Raw genomic sequence first — 22585 nt, 5'->3', positions numbered from 1 at the left:
CAGCAATGTTAGGGCTTTCTATATAGTGGTCTAATGTTGGTGGGGCATTTAATGTTACTCCTGAATCACTATGATCGATGAAACAGTTTTTCTTGAGTGCACTTTAAATAGAGCTGAGATTTACTTCAAAGTGCATTTCAAGAAGAAAGTTTCACTCAGCTATATAGAATTAATAAATACTGATAATTTATGAGAGGTAATAGAAATGTGGTCATAATTTGTGGTCAAGGGGTAATCCTACAGATTCCTATCTTTCATTGAGAAACACATTTTTATTAGATCAGTTACGGGTGTTGTAAATGTTGCCAAATAATGACATTAACATATATTGTTAATAATGTGAGAGTAGTGTGACTCCCCTAGCAGGTCACGAACCCAGGCCACAAGCACCAATGACGAATGCCCTAACCACCGTCCCAATAAGGGATATCCCAGGTGCTTATTGGGCCAGAAGCAAATCCTAACATGGTCTTCCTAGGCACTTGTGTAGATCTGAAACAACTGGATAGGTGCAAGCAATAGGGTGAATGCACTTTGAGGTAAATCTCAGCTCTGTTAAAGGTACACTCAAGAAAAACAATTTTATTGATAATTGTGATTCAAGAGTAACATTAAAACAAGGTTATATGCCCCACCAACATTAGAAAACTATACAAAAAGCCCTAACATTTCTGAAATACAGTACCAGTCAAAGGTTTCGACACACCTACTCATTCAAGAGTTTTTCTTTATTTTAACTATTTTCTACATTGTAGAATAATAGTGAAGATATCAAAACTATGAAATAATACAAATGTAATCATGTAGTAACCAAATAAGTGTTAAACAAATATAAATATATTTTATATTTGAGATTCTTCAAATAGCCACCCTTTGCCTTGATGACAGCATTGCACACTCTTGGCATTCTCTCAACCAGCTTCACATGGAATGCTTTTCCAACAGTCTTGATGGAGTTCCCACATATGCTGAGCACTTGTTGGCTGCTTTTCCTTCACTCTGCCGTCCGACTCATCCCAAACCATCTCAATTGGGTTGAGGTTGGGGGATTGTGGAGGCCAGGTCATCTGATGCAGAACTCCGTCACTCTCCTTCTTGGTAAAAAGGACCTTACACAGCCTGGAGGTGTGTTGGGTCATTGTCCTGTTGAAAAACAAATGATATTCCCACTAAGCCCATACCAGATGGGATGGCGTATCGCTGCAGAATGCTGTGGTTGCCATGCTGGTTAAGTGTGCCTTGAATTCTAAATACATCACAGACAGTGTCACCAGCAAATCACCCCCACACCATAACACCTCCTCCTCCAGTGGGAACTACACATGCAGTGGGAACTACACATGCAGAGATCATCCGTCCACCCACACCGCGTCTCACAAAGACACAGCGGTTGGAACCAAAAATCTCAAATTTGGACTCCAGACAGAAGGACACATTTCCACCTGTCTAATGTCCATTGCTCGTGTTTGTTGGCCCAAACAGGTCTCTTCTTATTATTAGTGTCCTTAAGTAGTGGTTTCTTTGCAGCAATTCGACCATGAAGGCCTGATTCACATAGTCCCCTCTGAACAGTTGATGTTGAGATGTGTCTGTTACTTGAACTCTGTGAAGTCTTTATTGGGGCTGCAATTTCTGAGGCTGGTAACTCTAATTAACTTATGGGAGCCAGTGTCATCATAGCGCTTGATGGTTTTTGCGACTGCACTTGAAGAAACTTTCAAAGTTCTTGAAATGTTCTGGATTGACTGACCTTCATGTCTTAAAGTAATGATGGACTGTCGTTTCTCTTTGCTTATTTGAGCTGTTCTTGTCATAATATGGACTTGGTCTTTTACCAAATAGGGCAATCTTCTGTATACCCCCCTACCTTGTCACAACATTAATGTATAAATGAACATGCACAATGTAATCATGTTTTTCAAAGTGTGTCAAATATGTAAGTTGAAAGCACTGTGTGTGTCCCGAACATTGTCAACAGACAAAGAGCTTTGAATGGATCAGTGGTTCACCAATCAGAGCCTTGATTGGCTCGGCCACAGTAACAAAGGGTGCAGTGTAATAATGAAACAATTGGGTTTCTTTGGGACCATCAAGCAACGTCCTGACGACTGATACACAGGAATGTTCATGAAAAGTGTCTAGAACATTAATGTCTTATATTCTGAGAACATGGCAACCATGTTCTGTGTATGTTTGGTGGGACGTTGATGGAATATTCCTATGAAAACGTTAGGTAATGACCTAATTAGTCTCTGGGAGAGCGGTACACAGCATCTGCTGGTCTTACCTGTCAAACTACATGATCAGACTACTGTTATGTACCTAGCCTCCCAAAGGTACGACATCTGACTGATAACCATCTGACCTATGGCAAATTGACAAGACTGTGTTAGCCCGCTGAGCTAAAACCTAGACATCCCTACATATTTGTCTTCCTTGGAAGTGCTGCTCTGCTCACCTGTATTTTGCCCTGGCTGCCCTTAGGCAGGGTGACTCGGTGGTCGTACACCTCCACAGTGACATCCCTCAGCCAGGACACAGAGGCCACGCCGCGGTTCTCATTCTTGGCCTCCACTCTGAAGAAGGGCAGGCCAGCCACCTCCCAGCAGGGCCGGGCTAACAGGTAGGAGCAGGTGCCTTGGAAGTGGTAGAGGAAGCCATCAAAGGTGTGGTAGTGAGGGTCGCCGAAAACCACGCAGGTGCTGGTGCGCGTGGACTGGCAGTAGAAGGCACCCTCCTTCTGCTCACACGTTTCCAGCTGGCTACAAGGCGCCTCCTGGCAGAGCACCTCATTGTCCATGTCCAGGCAGCGGCACCGCTGGGAGCACTGGTTGGACAGCCAGAAGATCTCACCACGCCGATAGAACCGCCCTAGGAGAAGATATGGACATTCATGTCTATGGGTCTCCTCAGCCATGATGTTTTTATTAAGGGGACTCATGCTGTGTTATGAGGAGAGTAATTCAAGTTTACAGAAACTGTCTACATGTACTTGACTAGTATCGAACCTAGACATTTGACCAATGTGCCAAGTCTTTGTTATGTTCTACCTTTTACCCACCATTGTAACTGCAGCCATTGGCAGGGTCTATCAGGGCAGTGTCTATATGGAAGACCCAGCGGCCAGGCAGGTTTACGTTGGTCGTCTGCTCGATTTCAACCACGGCATTGGAACGGGACCCAGGCAGGTTGAGGAAGTTACCGATTTCTCCTCCATTAAAACCTGACTGGAGAGGGGAGAGATGGGGAAACGGCAAATGAGGAGGTTATCACTTTCATAGAGGTGGGAGGCGTCAAGATTGGTCTGCTGTATTTTAGCTTTATCTGGGAGGTTGTGATTGGTCTGATGTGTTTTAGGGGTGAGGCCGGTGCCGCTCTGTCAACAATGGAGAATGGTGCATTGTCCAACATCTATTTCGCATAAAATATAGATTTGAATTTTCAAACTAGTTATCATTGGGAAGGTAGATAAACCATTTTTATCAAAAGCAATCACTTTTGCATGTGAAAACACAGAATCCTACTCATTACTCCACATGCTTAACCTACATCACTTTTGTTTTGTGAACGGGGCACCTGGCTCACGCCCGGGAGGCAGTCCGGTTCCAAATCAAATGTAATCAACGCTAACCCGGTTCACCCGGGGCATGCCAGAGGCATTAATCAAATCCCTTCATTGGTTTGGTGTGTGCCAGGGGTTCGTTATATGTAGGCTATCATGATTGGACTACCTGTGCTGTGGTACCACCCAAACCAGTCAGAGGGTCTCCTCCACTGGCTGTGCCTGTGCTCCAGTTGATCTCTCCATAGTTGAACATGGAAAAGCATGACAGACCATCTGATATCAACACAACCTGAAATGTGTTCACCTATAGAGAGGTGAGAATGTGCAAGCATATGTTAAGTTCAATATGAAATCAAAGACAGATCAAAGAGAGAGAAAAGAAAAACACTGAGTGAGAAAAAATCAAAATTCACCACCTGGCAGAATCGACCTTTGAACCTAAACAAACAACCCCTATTAGACTAAACAAATACTTACCCAGAAGTTCAAAGATATTTCAATTTGAGGCAACTACATATGAAACGTTACTCTCAGTTCTGCGTAAGCATCACACAGAGACAAATGATTTGTAAAATTTATTGTAGGATAAATGGTACCATCAGTGGCCATCGTCTGCGTGCGTTCAGGTGTTTTGTGTGTGGAGCATATAGTAATCCCTGTGATTCGTGATTGTGGTTATTTTACCGGGGTGGTCTGACTGCCTCCGTAGAAGGTGACCTGGTGCCAGGTTGTGATGAAGATCCAGGTGGCTGTGAAGGTGGGCATGTTCTTAAAGTACTTGCGGATGTCTTGTGTGGCCTGCTCCAGTAACTCTGGGTCTGTGCTCTCACGATAGTACACGTCTCCGCGGATGCCGTTGTGCACGTCTGCCCATAATGGGGCAATGAAGGATCTGCTATCACTCAGTGGGAAGGCCTCAGGGGTGAACTGGCTCACTTGTACGTTGAAGGAAATCACACCATTGTTGTTGACCTGCAGAGATAGAGAGAGAAAGGGAGGCACGGTCCCAATTGATTTGTTGATGAACAGATTGATAGAACAATTAATGGTTAGATGGATGATATGGTGAACATTTCTCTCTTATGAGTTGGGGATATTTGCTGGTATTGAAGGAAATAAGGGGTAAATGGGAGCTTACATAGATGGAGCGGTAGGGGTTATTGAAAAAAATGAATGGCATGAGTATAATTATTTCAGTGGAACTCCCATCATCCATCTTGGGTGTCTCCAGATCTTGGTGGGTAGGCCCATAGGGGTACATGATCTCCTCAGAAAGAGCTGAATGAAAAAGGGTGGAGACAATAGTCGTAACAGATCTAGCAAAGAATGGGGAACAACTGTTCATAGACATATAGAGAGACTACTCATGTAATCTGAGACATTTTGGTGATTTCAATCAAGATAAGAATAAAGTTGTGCATTTAACCAGAAAGAAAGGGAAAACATACACAACTTTCCCTCTTTCGTAACGGTCTATAACACAATGTTCCTTGAGTAATTTGCTCTGATCTGATATCTCTAGATAAGATACAGAAAACATGTGAATCAGAATGGGAGCCACGTCACTCACCTTCTCTCTGAGTAAAGAAGCTGAAGAGGTGGAAGAGCATGACTGGAGTGCCTGGTCTGATCATCCTAGATGGAGGAAATAGACAGAGAAGGGATTGGAGTAAGACCACTGGGGACAATGAGAGTGAGACAAGGCATTTAATGAGAGTGATTCAGGAAGTCAGTGTTGATTAAGTTTTCTGATTGTTCCATAGCCATAACCCCCAAAACCTCACGAACCACATCACCAGCAAATTGAACCATTAAACTTTTAGGAGGCTGATACCAAAGATGGGTAAAGAGTGACTCATAGAGACACCTTCTCATAAACACAAGCATTTAACAAGAGCACTGGGGAGCAAGGGACAACCGGCCAGCCGGTCGACGATGACACGTAACTTCTTTAAGATCAGTCTCCCAGGTCTACCTTGGGGGTACCCCCCGCCCCCTTCTCTCTGCCACGGTGGCCCATTAGAGGAGCCCTGAAAAGGCCCCATTATGGGTTCAGGAACAATGTGTCAGGATCACGTTCGCCTTGCGGTCCCGTGTGAGTGGACCAAGCCAGGGACCCTGCAGCCCAACCCAAGCTGACCTGCTCCGCTCCAGCGTCTCCTTGTCTGAGTAAGGAAGCTAGGCCTGGGACCTCATTACCACGTCTGTTTGGGAGCCATGCCTTGTTGGCTAAAGAGAAGGGAGCGTAAACAGTGGAGCACTAATGGCTTTAATTGAGTTGGCGGTCGCGTTGGTGCCTGGCTTGGCAGGCTTTCTACTGCCAAACTATACTGAAAAATATATAAACGTAACGTGCAAATATTTCTATGATTTTACTGAGTTACATTCTCTGTCATGGTCAAAACATATTGATACAACAGTAGCTAAGATGGGGAGAAGTCTGTCCATAATAAAGCGCTGCTCTACCTTCTAAACAGCACTGTCAACAAGGCAGGGCCTACAGGCTCTAGTTTTGTCGCACCTGGACTACTGTTCAGTCGTGTGGTCAGGTGCCACAAAGAGGGACTGGCCCTTAGGTGAACACAGAGAGCAAACATTAATAATATGCATGGCAATCTCTCCTGGCTCAAAGTGGAGGAGATATTGACTTCATCGCTACTTGTATTTGTGAGAGGTATTAACATATTGAAAGCACCGAGCTGTCTGTTTAAACGACTAGCACACAGCTCGGACACCCATGCATACCCCACAAGACATGCCACCAGAGGTCTCTTCACAGTCCCCAAGTCCAGCACAGACTATGGGAGATGCACAGTACCACATAGAGCAATGACTACATGGAACTCTATTCCACATCAGGTAACTGATGCAAGCAGAATAATCAGATTTTAAAAAATAAGAAAAATACACCTTATGGAACAGTGGGCACTGTGAAGCAATACAAACATAGGCACAGACACATGCATACACACACACGATAGAATACGCACTATACACACACGTACACATGGATTTTGTGTTGTAGATATGTGGTAGTGGAGTAGGGTCCTGAGGGCACACACTTAGTGTGTCGTGAAATCTGTTATGAATGTATTGTAATGTTTTTAAAATTGTACAACTGCCTTAATTTTGCCGGACCCCAGGAAGAGTAGCTGTTGCCTTGGGGATCCATAATAAATACAAATACAAATAAGGAAATCAGTCAATTTAAATTCATTAGGCCCTAATCTATGGATTTCACATGACTGGTAATACAGATATGCATCTATTGGTCACAGATACCTTAAAGAAAAGGTAGGGGCGTGGATCAGAAAACAAGTCAGTATCTGATGTGACAACCATTTTCCTCATGCAGCGCAACATCTCCTTTGCATAGAGTTGATCAGGCTGTTGATTGTGACCTGTGGAATTTTGTCCCACTCCTCTTCGATGGCTGTGTGAAGTTCCTAGATATTGGCAGGAACTGGAACACGCTGTCGTACACTTCGATCTAGAGCATCCCAAACATGCTCAATGGGGCTGTTCTGTTAGACTTCAGTGCGGCTTTTGACATTATCGATCATAGTCTGCTGCTGGAAAAACCTATGTGTCATGGCTTTACACCCCCTGCTATATTGTGGATAAAGAGTTACCTGTCTAACAGAACACAGAGGGTATTCTTTAATGGAAGCCTCTCCAACATAATTTAGGTAGAATCAGGAATTCCCCAGGGCAGCTGTTTAGGCCCTTCACTTTTTTCAATCTTTACTAACAACATGCCACTGGCCAGTGTGTCTATGTATGAGGATGACTCAATACTATACACGTCAGCTACTACAGCGACTGAAATGACTGCAACACTTAACAAAGAGCTGCAGTTAGTTTCAGAATGGGTGGCAAGGAATAAGTTAGTCCTAAATATTTCAAAAAGTAAAAGCATTGTATTTGGGACAAATCATTCACTAAACCCTACACCTCAACTAAATCTTGTAATGAATAATGTGGAAATTGAGCAAATTGAGGTGACTAAATTGCTTGGAGTAACCCTGGATTGTAAACTGTCATGGTCAAAACATATTAATACAACAGTAGCTAAGATGGGGAGAAGTCTGTCCATAATAAAGTACTGCTCTGCCTTCTTAACAACACTATCAACAAGGCAGGTACTACAGGCCCTAGTTTTGTTGCACCTGGACTACTGTTCAGTAGTGTGGTCAGGTGCCACAAAGAGGGACTTGGGAAAATTACAACTGGCTCAAAACAGGGCAGCACCGCTGGCCCTTAAATGTACATGTAGAGCTAACATTAATAATATGCATGTCAATCTCTCATGGCTCAAAGTAGAGGAGAGATTGACTTCATACCTACTTGTTTTTGTAAGAAGTGTTGACAAGCTGAATGTACCAAGCTGTCTGTTTAAACTACTAGCACACAGCTCGGACACCCATGCATACCCAACAAGACATGCCACCAGAGGTATCTTCACAATCCCCAAATCCTTGGCAGCAGCTAATGGGGATCCCTAATAAATACAAATACAAATACAAATGGGTGACATGTCTGCTGAGTATGCAGGCCATGGAAGAACTGGGACATTTTCAGCTTCCAGGAACTGTGTACAGATCCTTGCGACATGGGACCTTGCATTATCATGCTGAAACATGAGGTGACAGCGGCGGATGAATGGCATGACAATGGGCATCAGGATCTCATCACGGTATCTCTGTGCATTCAAAATGCCATCGATAAAATGCAATTGTGTTTGTTGTCCGTAGCTTATGCCTGCCCATTCCATAACCCCACCGCCATCATGGGACACTCTGTTCACATCATTGACATCAGCAAACCGTTTGCCCACACGACGCCATACACGTGGTCTGCAGTTGTGAGGCCGGTTGGATGTACTCCCAAATTCTCTAAAACAACATTGGAGGCAGCTTATGGTAGAGAAATGAACATTCAATTCTCTGGCATCATCTCTGGTGGACATTCCTGCAGTCAACATGCCAGTTGAATGCTTCCTCAAAACTTGAGATATCTGTGGCATTGTGTTGTGTGACAAAACTGCACATTTTAGAGTGGCCTTTTATTGTCCCCAGCACAAGGTGCACCTGTGTAATGATCATGCTGTTTAATCAGCTTCTTGATATGCCACACCTGTCAGGTGGATGGATTATCTTGGAAAATGAGAAATGCTCACTAACAGGGATGTAAACAAATGTGTGCACAAATGTGAGAGGAAGAAGCTTTTTGTGCGTATGGAAAATTTCTGCAATCTTTTATTTCAGCTCATGAAAAATGGGACCAACACTTTACATGTTGCATTTTTGTATTTGTTCAGTGTAGAATGCACAGCCAAGTCGATCCAAGGGACAAGACCTGACCTAATTCAAAGCAGCATTTGATTGAATGGTAGTAGAATGTTAAATTAATGGTTGTCATAAATTGAAAGTAAAAAATAAAGTTTAAATTTGCGTCCTCTCCAGGGCTCTAAAATAAATAAAAACATTGATGGCACTGGTGCTCCCAACTTTAAAAAGTTAGGAGCACAACATAAAATCTAGGAACACCAGAATAATTTAAATGTTTTATTGATTGAGATGTAGCATATTGAGCCTATATGAATTCTAGCTACTTTTGAAGCACATGTTGTGCTCTCTAACTAATATTTAACCCTGTAAAGACATGTATTTATTATAAAAAGCTAAAATGTTGATACAAAAACCTGTCATTGAAATTACAAAGTCATTTGTGTAATATTAGGTTTCTACATTGTGTAAAAGCAATCCCTATTGAGATTAATTACATTGAAAATTCTACACGGTCTCTTTAAGAGCATCAAGTTGTGAGTGACCACATGCAAGAGATAAGTCATTCATCCATTGCTATGATCATTGATCTTCTAAAGAAGCTATCTCTTTTCTTTTATTTCTGTGCCCCAAATGTTTAGATACAGTACCTTCAGAAAGTATTCATACCCCGTGACTTTTTCAACATTTTGTTGTGTTACAGCCTGAATTAAAAATGGATTAAATTGATTTTTTTCTCACCCATCTACACATAATGACAAAGTGAAAATATTTGTAAAATGTTTTTGCAAATGTATTGGAAATGAAATACAGATATATCTAATTTACATAAGTATTCACACCCCTAAGTCAATACTTTTACAGCTTTGGGTCGTCTTGGATATGTCTGTATCAGCTTTGCACATCTGGATTTGGGGATTTTCTCCCATTCTTCCTTGCAGATTGTCTCAAACTCTGTTAAATTAGATGGGGAGTGGCGGTGAACAGCAATCTTCAAGTCTTTCCACAGATTTTCAATGGGATTCCAGTCTGGGCTTTGGCTGGGCCACTCAAGGACTTTCACATTCTTGTTCTGAAGCCATTCCAGCATTGCTTTGGCTGTATGCTTGGGATCATTGTCCTGTTGGAACGTAAATATTTGCCCCAATCTAAGGTTGTTTGCACTCTGAAGCAGGTTCTCATCTTGTATTTGTCTTCATTCATTGTTCCCTCTATCCTTAGCAGTCTCCCAGTCCCTGCCGCTGAAAAGCATCCCCGTAGCATGATGCTGCCACCACCATGCTTCACGGTAGAGATGGTGTTAGACGGGTGATGAGCTGTGCCTGGTTTTCTCCTGACATAGCGCTTTGCATTCAGGCCAAAGAGGTTCAATTTTTGTCTCATCAGACGACAGAATCTTTTGCCTTATGCTCTCAGAGTCTTTCACGTGCCTTTTTGCAAAATCCAGGTGTGCTGTCATGTGCCTTTTTCTCAGGAGTGGCTTCCATCTGGCCACTCCCCCATAAAGCCCAGATTGGTGAAGTGCTGTAGAGACTGTTGTCCTTCTGGCAGGTTCTCCCATCTCAGCCAATTAACTCTGCAGTTCTGTCAGAGTGGTCATTGGGTCACCTCCCTGACCAAGGTCCTTCTTGCTCGGTTGCTCAGTTTGGTTAGATGGCCAGCTCTAGGCAGAGTCTGGGTAGTTCCATATTTTTTCCATTTCCCAATGATGGAGACCACTGCACTCTTGGAAACATTTCAACACTTTAGAAATTATTTTATAGCCTTCCCCAAATATACACTACCAGTCAAAAGTTTGGACACACCTACTCATTCAAGGGTTTTTCTTTATTTTTGACTATTTTTTACATTGTAGAATAATAGGGAAGACATCAAAACTATGAAAAAACACATATGGAATCATGTAGCAACCAAAAAAGTGTTCAACAAATTATTCAAATAGCCACCCTCGCCTTGATGACACCTTTGCATACTCTTGGCATTCTCTCAACCAGCTTCATGAGATAGTCGCCTGGAATGCATTTCAATTAACAGGTGTGCCTTGTTAAAAGTTAATTTGTGGAATTTCTTTCCTTCTTAATGTGTTTGAGCCAATCAGTTGTGTTGTGACAAGGTAGGGGGGGTATACATAAGATAGCCCTATTTGGTAAAAGACCAAGTCCATATTATGGCAAGAACAGCTCAAATAAGCAAAGAGAAACAACAGTCCATCATTACTTTATGACATGAAGGTCAGTCAATATGGAACATTTCAAGAACTTTGAAAGTTTCTTCAAGTGCAGTCGCAAAATTCATCAAGCGCTATGATGAAACTTTCTCTCATGAGGACCGCCACAGGAATGGAAGACCCAGAGTTACCTCTGCTGCAGTGGATAAGTTAATTAGAGTTACCAGCCTCAGAAATTGCAGCCCAAATAAATGCTTCACAGAGTTCAAGTAACAGACACGTCAATAAATTACAGGAAAAACAAAAAGAAATGTCAAGAAAGATCAAGTGTAATATATTATAAAAATAAACAAACTGAATGGAATATGGGGAAAAATGCAGCTTTTTTTGCAATTTTTTTATCTTCAACATAGAAATGCGACCAAAAATAATTTACTGAAACTGGTTACAAATGACGGAGTCACCCATGATTCACCAAATTATATTTTGAAGGAGGAAGCAAAGTACTTTAAGCATGTGTTTTCGCATCCCTCCCGATATTAGCGAGCCCTCCCGTTTCCCGGCTACTCCGGGCATGAGTCGCAGTGGTGGCCTGCTTGGCCGCAATACAGGCAATGTCCCTGGCGCAGACGCCTCTGCTTCTCCATCCTGGACAAGCGCGCCACACCCAGCTGCATAGACTCCTCCTGAGGCGTCTCCTCCCTGAATCAGCGGAATGTCTCCGGGCTGATAGGGGGACGCAGAGGCGCGCCTTGCGTCATCCCTCTTTCCTGCGCCCTTTCACGACGCCAATTGTCTACCCGCACTGAGAGGTCATCGAGGCCGTCCAGTCACTCAGGCATCTCCCTGTAGGAGAGTTCGTCCTTCATCCCCTCCGATAGCCCCTGCGCGTAAAGGACGACCAGGGCGGTCTCCTCCCATCCTGCCTCTCGAGCCCGGGTCCGGAACTCCACGGAGTAGTCCGCCACCGAACGGTCACCCTGCCGACAGGCTGAGAGGTGTCGAACACCTTGCGTAGCTCCCGGGTGAATTGGTAGGAGTCGGAGCACGCTGGAGTTTGGCTCTCCCACTCTGCGGTAGCCTAGGAAAGGGCCCGACCCATCAACAAAGTGATAATGTAGGCCACCCGGCCCTGCTCCTTCGGGAAGGAAGAGGGTTGTAGGCTGAATAACAGGGAACACTGGGTGAGGAATTCCCTGCAGCCCTCTGGATGTCTGTCGTGCCTCCCCGGAGGTGGTAGGCTGGGTTCCCGCGATGTCGCAGGCGAGACTGGAAACACCGCTGCCGCAGATTCCGCTCAGCCGGCTGCTGGGGCTGGTCAGGTGTCCACCCGGCTCTGCATGGCGATTGTCAGCTGGCAGAGATTCTCGGTGATCTGCTGCAGGCTGCGGGCGTGCTGGTTCAGCGTAGCTCCCTGCGTTGCCATTGCGCTACGATACTGTGCTGCCTCCGCTGGTTCCATATTGGCTCAGTTTTCTGTAAGGGTTGGTGTGAGCTGGAACCCAGGTGCGGTGCGGGATAGACAGTAGGCAGTAGGCAGAGATGGTGAAACAAGGATCTTTACTGGTGGTCCCAAAGCCAGGATACAAAATAACGGACTTCTCACAATAAAATAAAGGAGGAGCAAATTGGTCTCCAAAAACAGGCTGACAGCAAAAATACGAAATACTAACTACGACTGAAACAACAATGAAACAGGGAGAACACTTCTCAAGTACCTCTACATACGTCTCACAATCAGACACTGATTCGTACTGCTTGGCATCGAGAAACTAGCAGAGTAAATTAAGCAAGGGAACACAGGGAAGTGAGGGCATAAATACACAGGTGAACAGGTAGACACAGGTGACACCAATAGGATCATGATTAGTCCAGACTGTGAGTGAGGAGGTGCCTAAGGTTGTTGGAGGAGGACACCTAGTGGGTCGCTCCGGAACTGCGACCCCCTTCTGTAATAATATTTTGATTTGTTTTTGCTTACTACATGATTCCATAAGTGTTATTTAATAGTTTTGATGTCTTCACTATTATTCTACAATGTAGAAAATAGTAAAAATCAAGAAAAACCCTTGAATGAGTAGGTGTGTCCAAACTTTTTAGTGGTACTGTATGCCTCATCACAATCCTATCTCGGAGATCTACGGACAGTTCCTTGGACTTCATGGTATACCTTCTGCTCTGACATGCACTGTCAAATGTGGGACCTTATATAGACAGGTGTGTTTCTTTCTAAATCATGTCCAAACAATTGAATTGGTCACCAATCAAGTTGTAGTGACATCTCAATGATGATCAAAGAAAATTGGATACACATGAGCTCAATTTGGAGCGTCATAGCAAAGGGCTGTGAATTCATTTTGGAGGGTATAAGTTGCCCTTTAATTTCAATTGTGCACCTCAAGAGACTGGTGTATGGCTGGTGGTGTTTATGTACTGCATGCGCAATAGCAGAGTTCACCCGATTGATACAAGTCATCATGGCATCACATGGCCATATTTCCATATTACAGCGCGTGTTTACGGGAGACAGATGGACCACCTTTGCTAATTAGCTATCTAGCATGCTCCGAACACCTGTGTGTAACGGAAGAAGGCTGCCAGAAAGGTGTTGTCACTGAAAAATACTATCGGCAGCAACTGTGATAAAGCCGGTTAAAACAGTGTACATTAAGTGTGTATTTTGCATTTGTGAAATTATTTTGATTGTGATATGAAAGTAGAGGGCTTTATGTTTCTAGAACTGTAACGCAATTGAGAATCGATTCACGTTTAGATGGAGTATTTGGCTGTTTTGTTTGCCAGAGCCAATCTACCTATGAAAATAGCATATAAGGAGTAACAGTAACGTTAGGCTCCATAAGAGCACATCTTGGGCTAAGGCATTCCCATGCATTATGTCTTCAGAAAGTTGCAAGAAATACAAATCACTGATGCATTCTTTAATATTCTTTACATGCGCTCACTTTTTCCTCTAAGGCACTCGGAAACAACTGCACAGGGAAGCCTATCATCACAACAATTATTATCTGGTGATCTTTTTCCTGAACGCACTGGTGCTCCCAAAATAAAATGTCAGGTCGCACTGCAAAATATGTTGCAGCATATGTCACCAAAATGGTCACACTTTAGAGCCCTGGTCCTCTCTGATTTGTGTATGTAAGATGCTTGGAGAGAGTCCCAAAGGGTTTCAATGGTTAAGGGATTACTCCATTACTGATTTGGAGAACTGAAACTCAAGGTATTTTCTTTGCATAATCACAGAGAATGTAATTTTTTATTCATAATGGACAATGTAAGTTGATATCCATGCCCATTATTCTACATAATCCAAATGAAAAGTTTGTAGATATAGTTTAAAAGACATTCATTTATAAAACTAGATGTATGTAGATTAGTCATCAGTGAGTATTAGTTCATGTGGCTCTTGACCTCTTGTATCAGACAGCTAGTTTTAGGCCTTCAGCATGAGTGAATTTCAGGATGATAGCTTACTTGTAAAAACTTAAATAAACAACCACATTTCTTGTGATGGCTTACACATACATTTATAACTAGAAAAGCACATTTCCTGAAGGAAAGGCGGTGTGCTTTCTAGCGTATTTTAAAGTATTTATGGTTTTTGAAATAAGTTATAGTAGTGGTAGTGACTGGTTATAGTTGAAAAATGTGGTAGATGTAAACATTTATTGATTGATTGATTGGCTGATTGATTGATTGGATAGGATAGCCTGAACATGTAAAAGTTGGTTTGGTGTCTCTAGCTTGAACAGTTCAAAAGTTACTGTAAGTGGGTTTCATTATGCTACTTTATCCAAATTGCTTGTTATAGTTGATAAAAGTTTTTAAGAATTTGAAGTTAGTTGAGCCTGAACATAAGAAAGTTGGTTTGGTGCCTCTAGCTTGAACAGTTCAAAAGTTACTGTTGGTGAGTTCATCTATGCTAATTTATACACATTTATATAGTTATAATTAATACACTTTTTTGGGGTGGGGGGGGGGGTTGGGTTGTTAGGATAGCCTGAACATGTGAATGTTAGTTTGGTGTCTCTTAGCTTGAACGGTTCAAGAGTTGCTGTTGGTGAGTTGTTTTATGCTAATGTGTGCTAATTAAAATAGTTTATAAAGGTTTTAGAGAATTTGAAGTTAGGATAGCCTGAACGTTTTAAAGTTGGTCTTGTAGCTTAATAGACTAAGGAACAGGACCATTTTGAATAGGAACCTGTGATAGGTGAATTGAAGGAGTCAGGCGCAGGAGGGTTATTCACAAAATAACCCGGCAATACAAGGAGCTCAACCAAGCTTCACTCTCCTCACAATAAACAACCACACACAAAGACAAGGGGGCAGAGGGAACACTTATACAGGTACTGATGAGGGGATATGAACCAGGTGTGTGTAATAAACAAGACAAAACAAATGGAATGATGAGATGAGGAGCGGCAGTGGCTAGAAGGCCGGTACCGCAGGAGCCTCGGTCTGGCTCTGATGCCACGGTGCCAGAACCAGTTGATAACCTAAAACACATTGGAATGGCGTTAGGTTAGTGGAGGAGTGACGGAGAGAGTTCTGGGCATATTCGGCCCATGGCAAGAACACCGACCACTGCCCCGGCCAGTCCTGGCAGTAGGACCGCAGGAACCTACCCACATCCTGATTCACCCGTTCCACCTGCCCATTAGACTCGGGGTGAAAACCAGAGGTCAGGCTGACCGAGACCCCCAGACGTTCCATGAACGCCTTCCAGACCTTGGATGTGAACTGGGGACCCCGGTCAGACACCATGTCCTCTGGTACCCTGTAGTGCCTGAAGACATGTGTAAACAGGGCCTCCGCAGTCTGCAGGGCCGTGGGGAGACCGGGCAGAGGAAGGAGGCGGCAGGCTTTGGAAAAGCGGTCCACAACGACCAGGATGGTGGTGTTACCTTGAGAGAGGGGAAGATCAGTAAGGACATCAATACTCAAGTGGGACCATGGCCATTGTGGAACTGGTAAAGGCTGTAACTTACCCGCTGGGAGGTGCCTAGGTGCCTTACTCTGGGCGCACACCGAGCAGGAGGAGACATATACCCTCACGTCCTTAGCCAAGGTAGGCCACCAGTACTTTCCGGTCAGGCAGCGCACTGTACGACTGATACCTGGGTGACCAGAGGAGGGGGACGTGTGTGCCCAATAGATCAGATGGTCACGGACAAGAGCAGGAACGTACTGCAGCCCAGCTGGACAATGAGGTGGAGATGGCTCTGTGCGAAACGCCTGTTCTATATCCGTGTCCATCACCCATACTACCGCCGCCACATTGCAGGAGGCCTGGGAGTATGGGAGTGTTGTCTCTGGGCCTCTCCTCTGTGTCGGACAGCCGTGACAGTGCGTCTGCCTTCACGTTCTTCGTACCCGGGATGTAAGACAGTGTAAAATCAAACTGGGTGAAGAATAGGGCCCACCTGGCCTGGCGAGGGTTCAGCCTCCTCGCTGCTCGGCTGTACTCCAGGTTACGGTGGTCCGTCCAGACGAGGAAAGGGTGTTTCGCCCCCTCAAGCCAGTGCCTCCACACGGTCAGGGCTCGGACAACAGCCAACAGCTCCCGATCACCAACGTCGTAGTTCTGCTTGGGTGGCGTGCCCGAGCGTTGAGATAGGACCGCGCCTATCCCTACCTCGGACGCATCCACCTCCACTACGAACGGTAGTGATGGATTGGGGTGGGCCAGTACCGGGGCTGAGGTGAACAGACCCCTCAGGTTACTAAAGGCCCTGTCATCTTCAGCAGACCAGCGGAGCCGGGACGGCCCACCCTTCAACAGAGATGTGATGGGAGCTGCGACCTTGCCAAAGCCCCGGATAAACCTCCGATGGTAGTTGGCAAAGCCAATAAAGGGCTGCACCTCCTTTACCGTGGTTGGAGTCGGCCAATTACGCACAGCTGAAATGCGATCTCCCTCCATCTCCACACCTGAGGTGGTAATGCGGTATCCGAGGAAGGAGACGGACTGCTGGAAAAACAGACACTTCTCTGCCTTGGCATAAAGGTCATTTTCCAACAGTCGGGCCAGCACTTTGCGAACCAGGGGCACATGCTCGGCGCGCGTAGCAGAATACACCAGAATGTCATCGATGTAGACCACTACACCCGAAACATCTTGTTCACAAAGGACTGGAAGACGAATGGAGCGTTCATCAAACCGTAAGGCATCACCAGGTATTCGTAATGCCCTGTGGTTGTGCTGAATGCTGTCTTCCACTCGTCCCCCTCTCGGACACGCACCAGGTTGTACGCACTCCGGAGAGCTAATTTTGTGAAGAAGCGCGCCCAATGCATTGACTCGATCACAGATGGAACGAGGGGTAGAGGATAACTAAATCGTATCGTCCCCTTGTTCAGTGGTCGGTAATCAATGCAAGGGCACAGACCTTTGTCTTTCTTCTTTACAAAAAATAAACTTGAGGAGGCGGGCGAAGTGGAGGGACGTATAAACCCCTGGCGCAGGGACTTGGAGACGTATGTTTCAGCCTGTGACAGGGGATACACATGACTCATGGGAGGCACAGCATCTACCCGGAGGTTTATCACGCAATCCCCCGCCCGCTGAGGTGGTAATTTGGTCGCCTGCGTTTTGGAAAACACGTGCGCCAAATCGAGGTATTCGGGGGGAATGCGCAAGGTGGAGGTACTGTCTGGTCTTTCCACCATGGTTGCACCAACGGAAACACCTAAACACCTTCCCTGACACTCTCGCGACCACCCCGTGAGAACCCTCTGTGGCCATGAAAAGGTGGGGTTGTGGAGTGCTAACCAGGGAAGACCTAACACAACAGGGAAATCAGGAGACACAATAATAAAAAAAAGTGACTTGCTCTCGATGAGTCTCGTGTGTAACCATAGTGACTGGTGCTGTACTCTCCCTAACGAACCCGGACCCTTATGGTCGACTGTCAACTGCTCTGATGGGGAGTGGAATGGATGGGGGAACCAATGTAATGCCTAGACTATGTGAAAATGACCTGTCCATAAAGTTCCCTGCTGCGCCTGAATCGACCAGTGCCTTACACTGGGGAACTACAATGTAATCAGGAAAGTGGATGGATAGGGTACAGTGCGCAGCAGAGGCCTCGAACGAGTGTGGGTGTTCGATACCTGGGGTGACGCGAGAGTGCCCTGCCTGCCGCCTCCAGACCCAAAAGAACACTGACAACATTGTGCAGTGAAATGTCCTCTCGTGCCACTAGAGTGACACTGGCGCTGTCGTCCTCCGCTCTTCCGGATCGCTGACTCCATTTCGGGTGTGTGATTCTGTGATAGGTGATTTGAAGGAGTCAGGCGCAGGACGGTAATTCACAGAATAACAGGATTTATTCCGGAATACAGAGTTACACAGTAATGCGTCAAAACAGTCCAGTGCGCAAAACAGGCGCACTGGAACCAACAAGGCACACAGGGAAAATAACCCGGCAATACAAGGAGCTCAACCGAGCTTCACTCTTCTCACAATAAACAATCACACACAAAGACAAGGGGGCAGAGGGAACACTTATACAGGTACTGATGAGGGGATATGAACCACGTGTGTGTAATAAACAAGACAAAACAAATGGAATGATGAGATGAGGAGCGGCAGTGGCTAGAAGGCCGGTGACGACGAACGCCGAAGCCTACCCGAACCAGGAGAGGAGGCAGCTTCGGAGGAAGTCGTGACATAACCACTGTAATCCAATGGTTCTCATTCAAACCCATATTAATTTAATGTTAATTAAAATGGTTATAGTTCAAAAAGTATACATAGAATCAAACATCCTTTGACAAGCAATCTAAGTTGGGCTAGTCTGAACATCTCAACGTTGGTTTGGTGTTGATAGCTTAAACGGTGTAGAAGGAATTTGTATTTTCTTTACCATTCGAGTCTATGGGCCTTTCTTTGCCATTGAAATGCATTGGGAGCTCATTTAAATATTGCTATAGTTCAAAATGCTTTCAAAAATATTTTCACAAGCAATCCGAGTTGGGGCAGTCTGTATTTTGTAAAGTTGGTTTTGTGTTTATAGCTTAAATCGTTTAAGCGAGATGTATGTAAACACCTTTGATCTGAGTACTTTGATCTGTAAGTGTGTGTGTGTGTGTGTGTGTGTGTGTGTGTGTGTGTGTGTGTGTGTGTGTGTGTGTGTGTGTGTGTGTGTGTCTGTGAGACTTGGGGGAAATGGCCATTGCAATTTGGGGTACAAAATACCTATTGTGACTTTGATTCGTTTTGTGGATTGGTTAGGAGGGGTGGTGGGCCATGGTATAACCGGTTTGATGGGTGGGTTGTGGTCTGTTCAGAAACCTTTTTTAAGTTTAAAATGTTGTTTTATTATGTGAATTTAAATTATGCCAATCATTGTTATTTTATTTGTAACCGGAGACATTTGTGTTAAAAGGACACCAAACACGGTTATATTCTAAATGACAAGAAAGATGTATTTCACAGGAGAGACTAGGGTCCTTCAGCAAGAGTGAATTTCAGTATGATAGCTTACTACATTTCTTGTGATGGTTGTAATTTATTATAATAATCTGTCTGTCTGTCTGTGTGTGTGTGTGTGTGTGTGGACAAGTTTAACTATACTTGTGGGGACCAGAAGTCCCCACAAGAATAGTAATCTAATAAAAATGTGACCTTGTGGGGACATTTTGTTAGTCCCCGCAAGGTCAAATGCTATTTCTAGGGGGTTTAGGGTTTAGATATAATTAGTGTTAGGGTTAGAATTAGGTTTAGCGTTAGGAGATAGTGTAACATTATCCTCAAAGTGATCTCTGAGGAATGTGATGTGAATTAAGTATCTCTCCCAAATCTACACTGTCATCTCTTTAATGCGTGTACAGTATTCAGCCTGTTGGTAAATTGTGTTCAGGTGTGCCAAGGTTAGTGGACCCTGGTGAGAGGGGATCATTGTTCAGTCATCGCCCTGTCATCATGCTTTGTCAACACAGAGATTACCACAACCCCTATTTTCACTCCTTCAGTTCCCCAACACGTTATCTGACAAGCATTTACTCCATAATGTTTCAACAGAACAATTGAGATAACGCCTGGGGACTGCACTCAGGGTTGTAACAAAAAAGGGCTCTTCTAATGGTGTAAACACAACCCCTCTGGGGTCACACTCCAGTGCCCTAAACCTCTGACTGTATCAAGAGGAGTCTACTCTAGCTACAACTAAAAGAACAGAAAACAATTGTAGAAAAGTATCCAATTCATGCCAATTACAGCTAGCAGAACATTCAAATAATGCATAATTATTGCCATGTATCTCAAGACATAAATAGATTAGGGACTGTTGGCTAATGCTACTGAAATACTAAATGACAAACTGATTCACTTCTAAATCACAACATCTTCATTAGCACATATATGTTGTCAAGTCAAAAACTACAGTGCCAGATGCTCAGCAGTAGGCATTGTTATAACATGGAACATATAATCCTAATACAGTATTAACTAATAACACAGAGATTTCATTTTTCTAAAACCAAATGCCAAGGATGGCACTGTCATCTTCCCTATGAGACATCACCATACACATGTTCATAAAGCAGTATGAAGTCCTCAATGCTCTCATGTCCTGATTTCCTAAGAGCTGTAATGGGTGAGGCTATAAACTGTCATGAAACCTTAAATACACCATGGCTACCAGTAACAGGGATTCTCCACCATGTTAGGCCATTCTGTATGATCTTCAAAAAACTATGAGATGCCAAGGATAAACAAGTATGAACACACACCTGTCCAGGAGTCAAATTCAGGTGCAGCTCACCTGTCCACCAATTGGTGATGCACGTGTTGGAGGGAAAGAGAGCAAGAGAGAGCTAGAGGAAGAGGTAGATAGATGGACCACTCACCTGCCTTCAGAAGACTGACATGTAACTCCTCACCACTCTAACCAAGTTTCCTCCAGTACACAGATGTGTTCCATCCAACTGGGAACCATCCAGTTTAAAAGAAGTGAAGAGAGGACTGGAGAAAGACGGAGGGGTGGCGGTTGTTGTGGTGATGATGGGAGGGGAGGAGGGGGGGTGGACGTCCAAACAGAGGGGCGCTTCTCGTTCACTTCCAGCAGGATTATCGGTACTGTTATGACGGGAGTCCTAGAAAACAGCCAAAATCCTTGCCTAGGGCATCCAGTGGATATCGAAAGGAGCAGGGAGAAAGAGATTCCTTGGATGAGAGGAGCAGAGAAAGTGTAAGCCCCTGCCAAAGCTCTGGAAGGAACAATACTAAAAGAGGCAGGTGCAAACTTTACCGGGGATAGTGTTCAACTTAATCTGAGATCAGTGTTTGGGTAAAGTAGTAGGTGGGAGGTGAGGGGGACTTTGAGTGGGCACAGAAAGGGAGAGGGAAAGTGAGGGAGAGAGCAAATGAGGTATCCTGGAAATGAGGGAGGAAAGACTACACAAGCAAAGGCAAAATATTGAAACCAAACCTTATTTCCCTCCAATCATGGAATGAAATCAAATCAAATTTTATTTGTCACATGCACCGAATACAAAAGGTGTAGACCTTACAGTGAAATGCTTACTTACAAGCCCTTAACCAACAATGCAATTTTAGTCTCGGTAGGGGGGGGGGGGGGGGGGGGCAATGCAAATAGTCTCGGTAGCCATTTGATTAGATGTTCAGGAGTCTTATGGCTTGGGGGTAGAAGCTGTTTAGAAGCCTCTTGGACCTAGACTTGGCGATTCGGTACCACTTGCCGTGCGGTAGCAGAGTGAACAGTCTATGACTAGGGTGGCTGGAGTCTGTGTCAATTTTTAGGGCCTTCTTCTGACACTGCCTGGTATAGAGGTCCTGGATGGCAGGAAGCTTGGCCCCAGTGATGTACTGGGCCGTACGTACTACCCTCTGTAGTGCCTTGCGGTCGGAGGCTGAGCAGTTGCCATACCAGGCAGTGATGCAACCAGTCAGGATGCTCTCGATGGTGCAGCTGTAGAACCTTTTGAGGATCTGAGGACCCATGCCAAATCTTTTCAGTCTCCTTAGGGGGAATAGGTTTTGTCGTGCCCTCTTCACCACTGTCTTGGTGTGCTCGGACCATGTTAATTTGTTGGCGATGTGGACACCAAGGAACTTGAAGTGCTCAACCTGCTCCACTACAGCCCCGTCGATGAGCATGGGGTCGTTCTTCTTTTTCCTGTAGTCCACAATCATCTCCTTTGTCTTGATCACGTTGAGGGAAAGGTTGTTGTCCTGGCACCACACGGCCAGGTCTCTGACCTCCTCCCTATAGGCTGTCTCATCGTTGTCGGTGATCAGGCCACCACTGTTGTGTCATCGGCAAACTGCATGATGGTATTGGAGTCGTGCCTGGCCATGCAGTCATGAGTGAACAGGGAGTACAGGAGGGGACTGAGTGCGCACCCCTGAGGGGCCCCCGTGTTGAAGATCAGCGTGGCACTTTCCCCCTTCTGATAACCAGGTGGCGAATCGCATCTCTGCATGTCTGGCCGACATATCAGTATGGATGACGGATCACCACCTCAAGCTGAACCCTGGCAAGACGGAGCTGCTCTTCCTCCCGGGGAAGGACTGCCCGTTCC

The 22585-nt window shown here is 44.9% G+C and overlaps 1 protein-coding gene across 1 annotated transcript in view; it reads right to left on the bottom strand.

Annotated features, from left to right (window-relative positions):
• The window catches only part of tecta (tectorin alpha), a gene marked incomplete at both ends in the record, with an annotated part of 36421 nt that extends 31222 nt beyond the window's left edge, over positions 1-5199 (bottom strand). The window contains 6 exons of the mRNA XM_084170007.1: positions 2459-2871; positions 3062-3227; positions 3732-3869; positions 4250-4537; positions 4704-4843; positions 5136-5199. Of these exons, the coding sequence (XP_084026133.1) occupies positions 2459-2871; positions 3062-3227; positions 3732-3869; positions 4250-4537; positions 4704-4843; positions 5136-5199 (1209 nt within the window). The remainder of the gene's footprint in view (positions 1-2458; positions 2872-3061; positions 3228-3731; positions 3870-4249; positions 4538-4703; positions 4844-5135) is intronic.
• Positions 5200-22585: the final 17386 nt, after the last annotated feature.

Source organism: Coregonus lavaretus (assembly GCF_964263955.1).
Source record: "Coregonus lavaretus genome assembly, chromosome: 10".
In the NCBI taxonomy this organism is placed as follows: Eukaryota; Metazoa; Chordata; class Actinopteri; order Salmoniformes; family Salmonidae; genus Coregonus; species Coregonus lavaretus.
The sequence above is the reverse complement of the archived record's forward strand: the minus strand, read 5'-3'. Positions and strand labels throughout refer to the sequence as shown.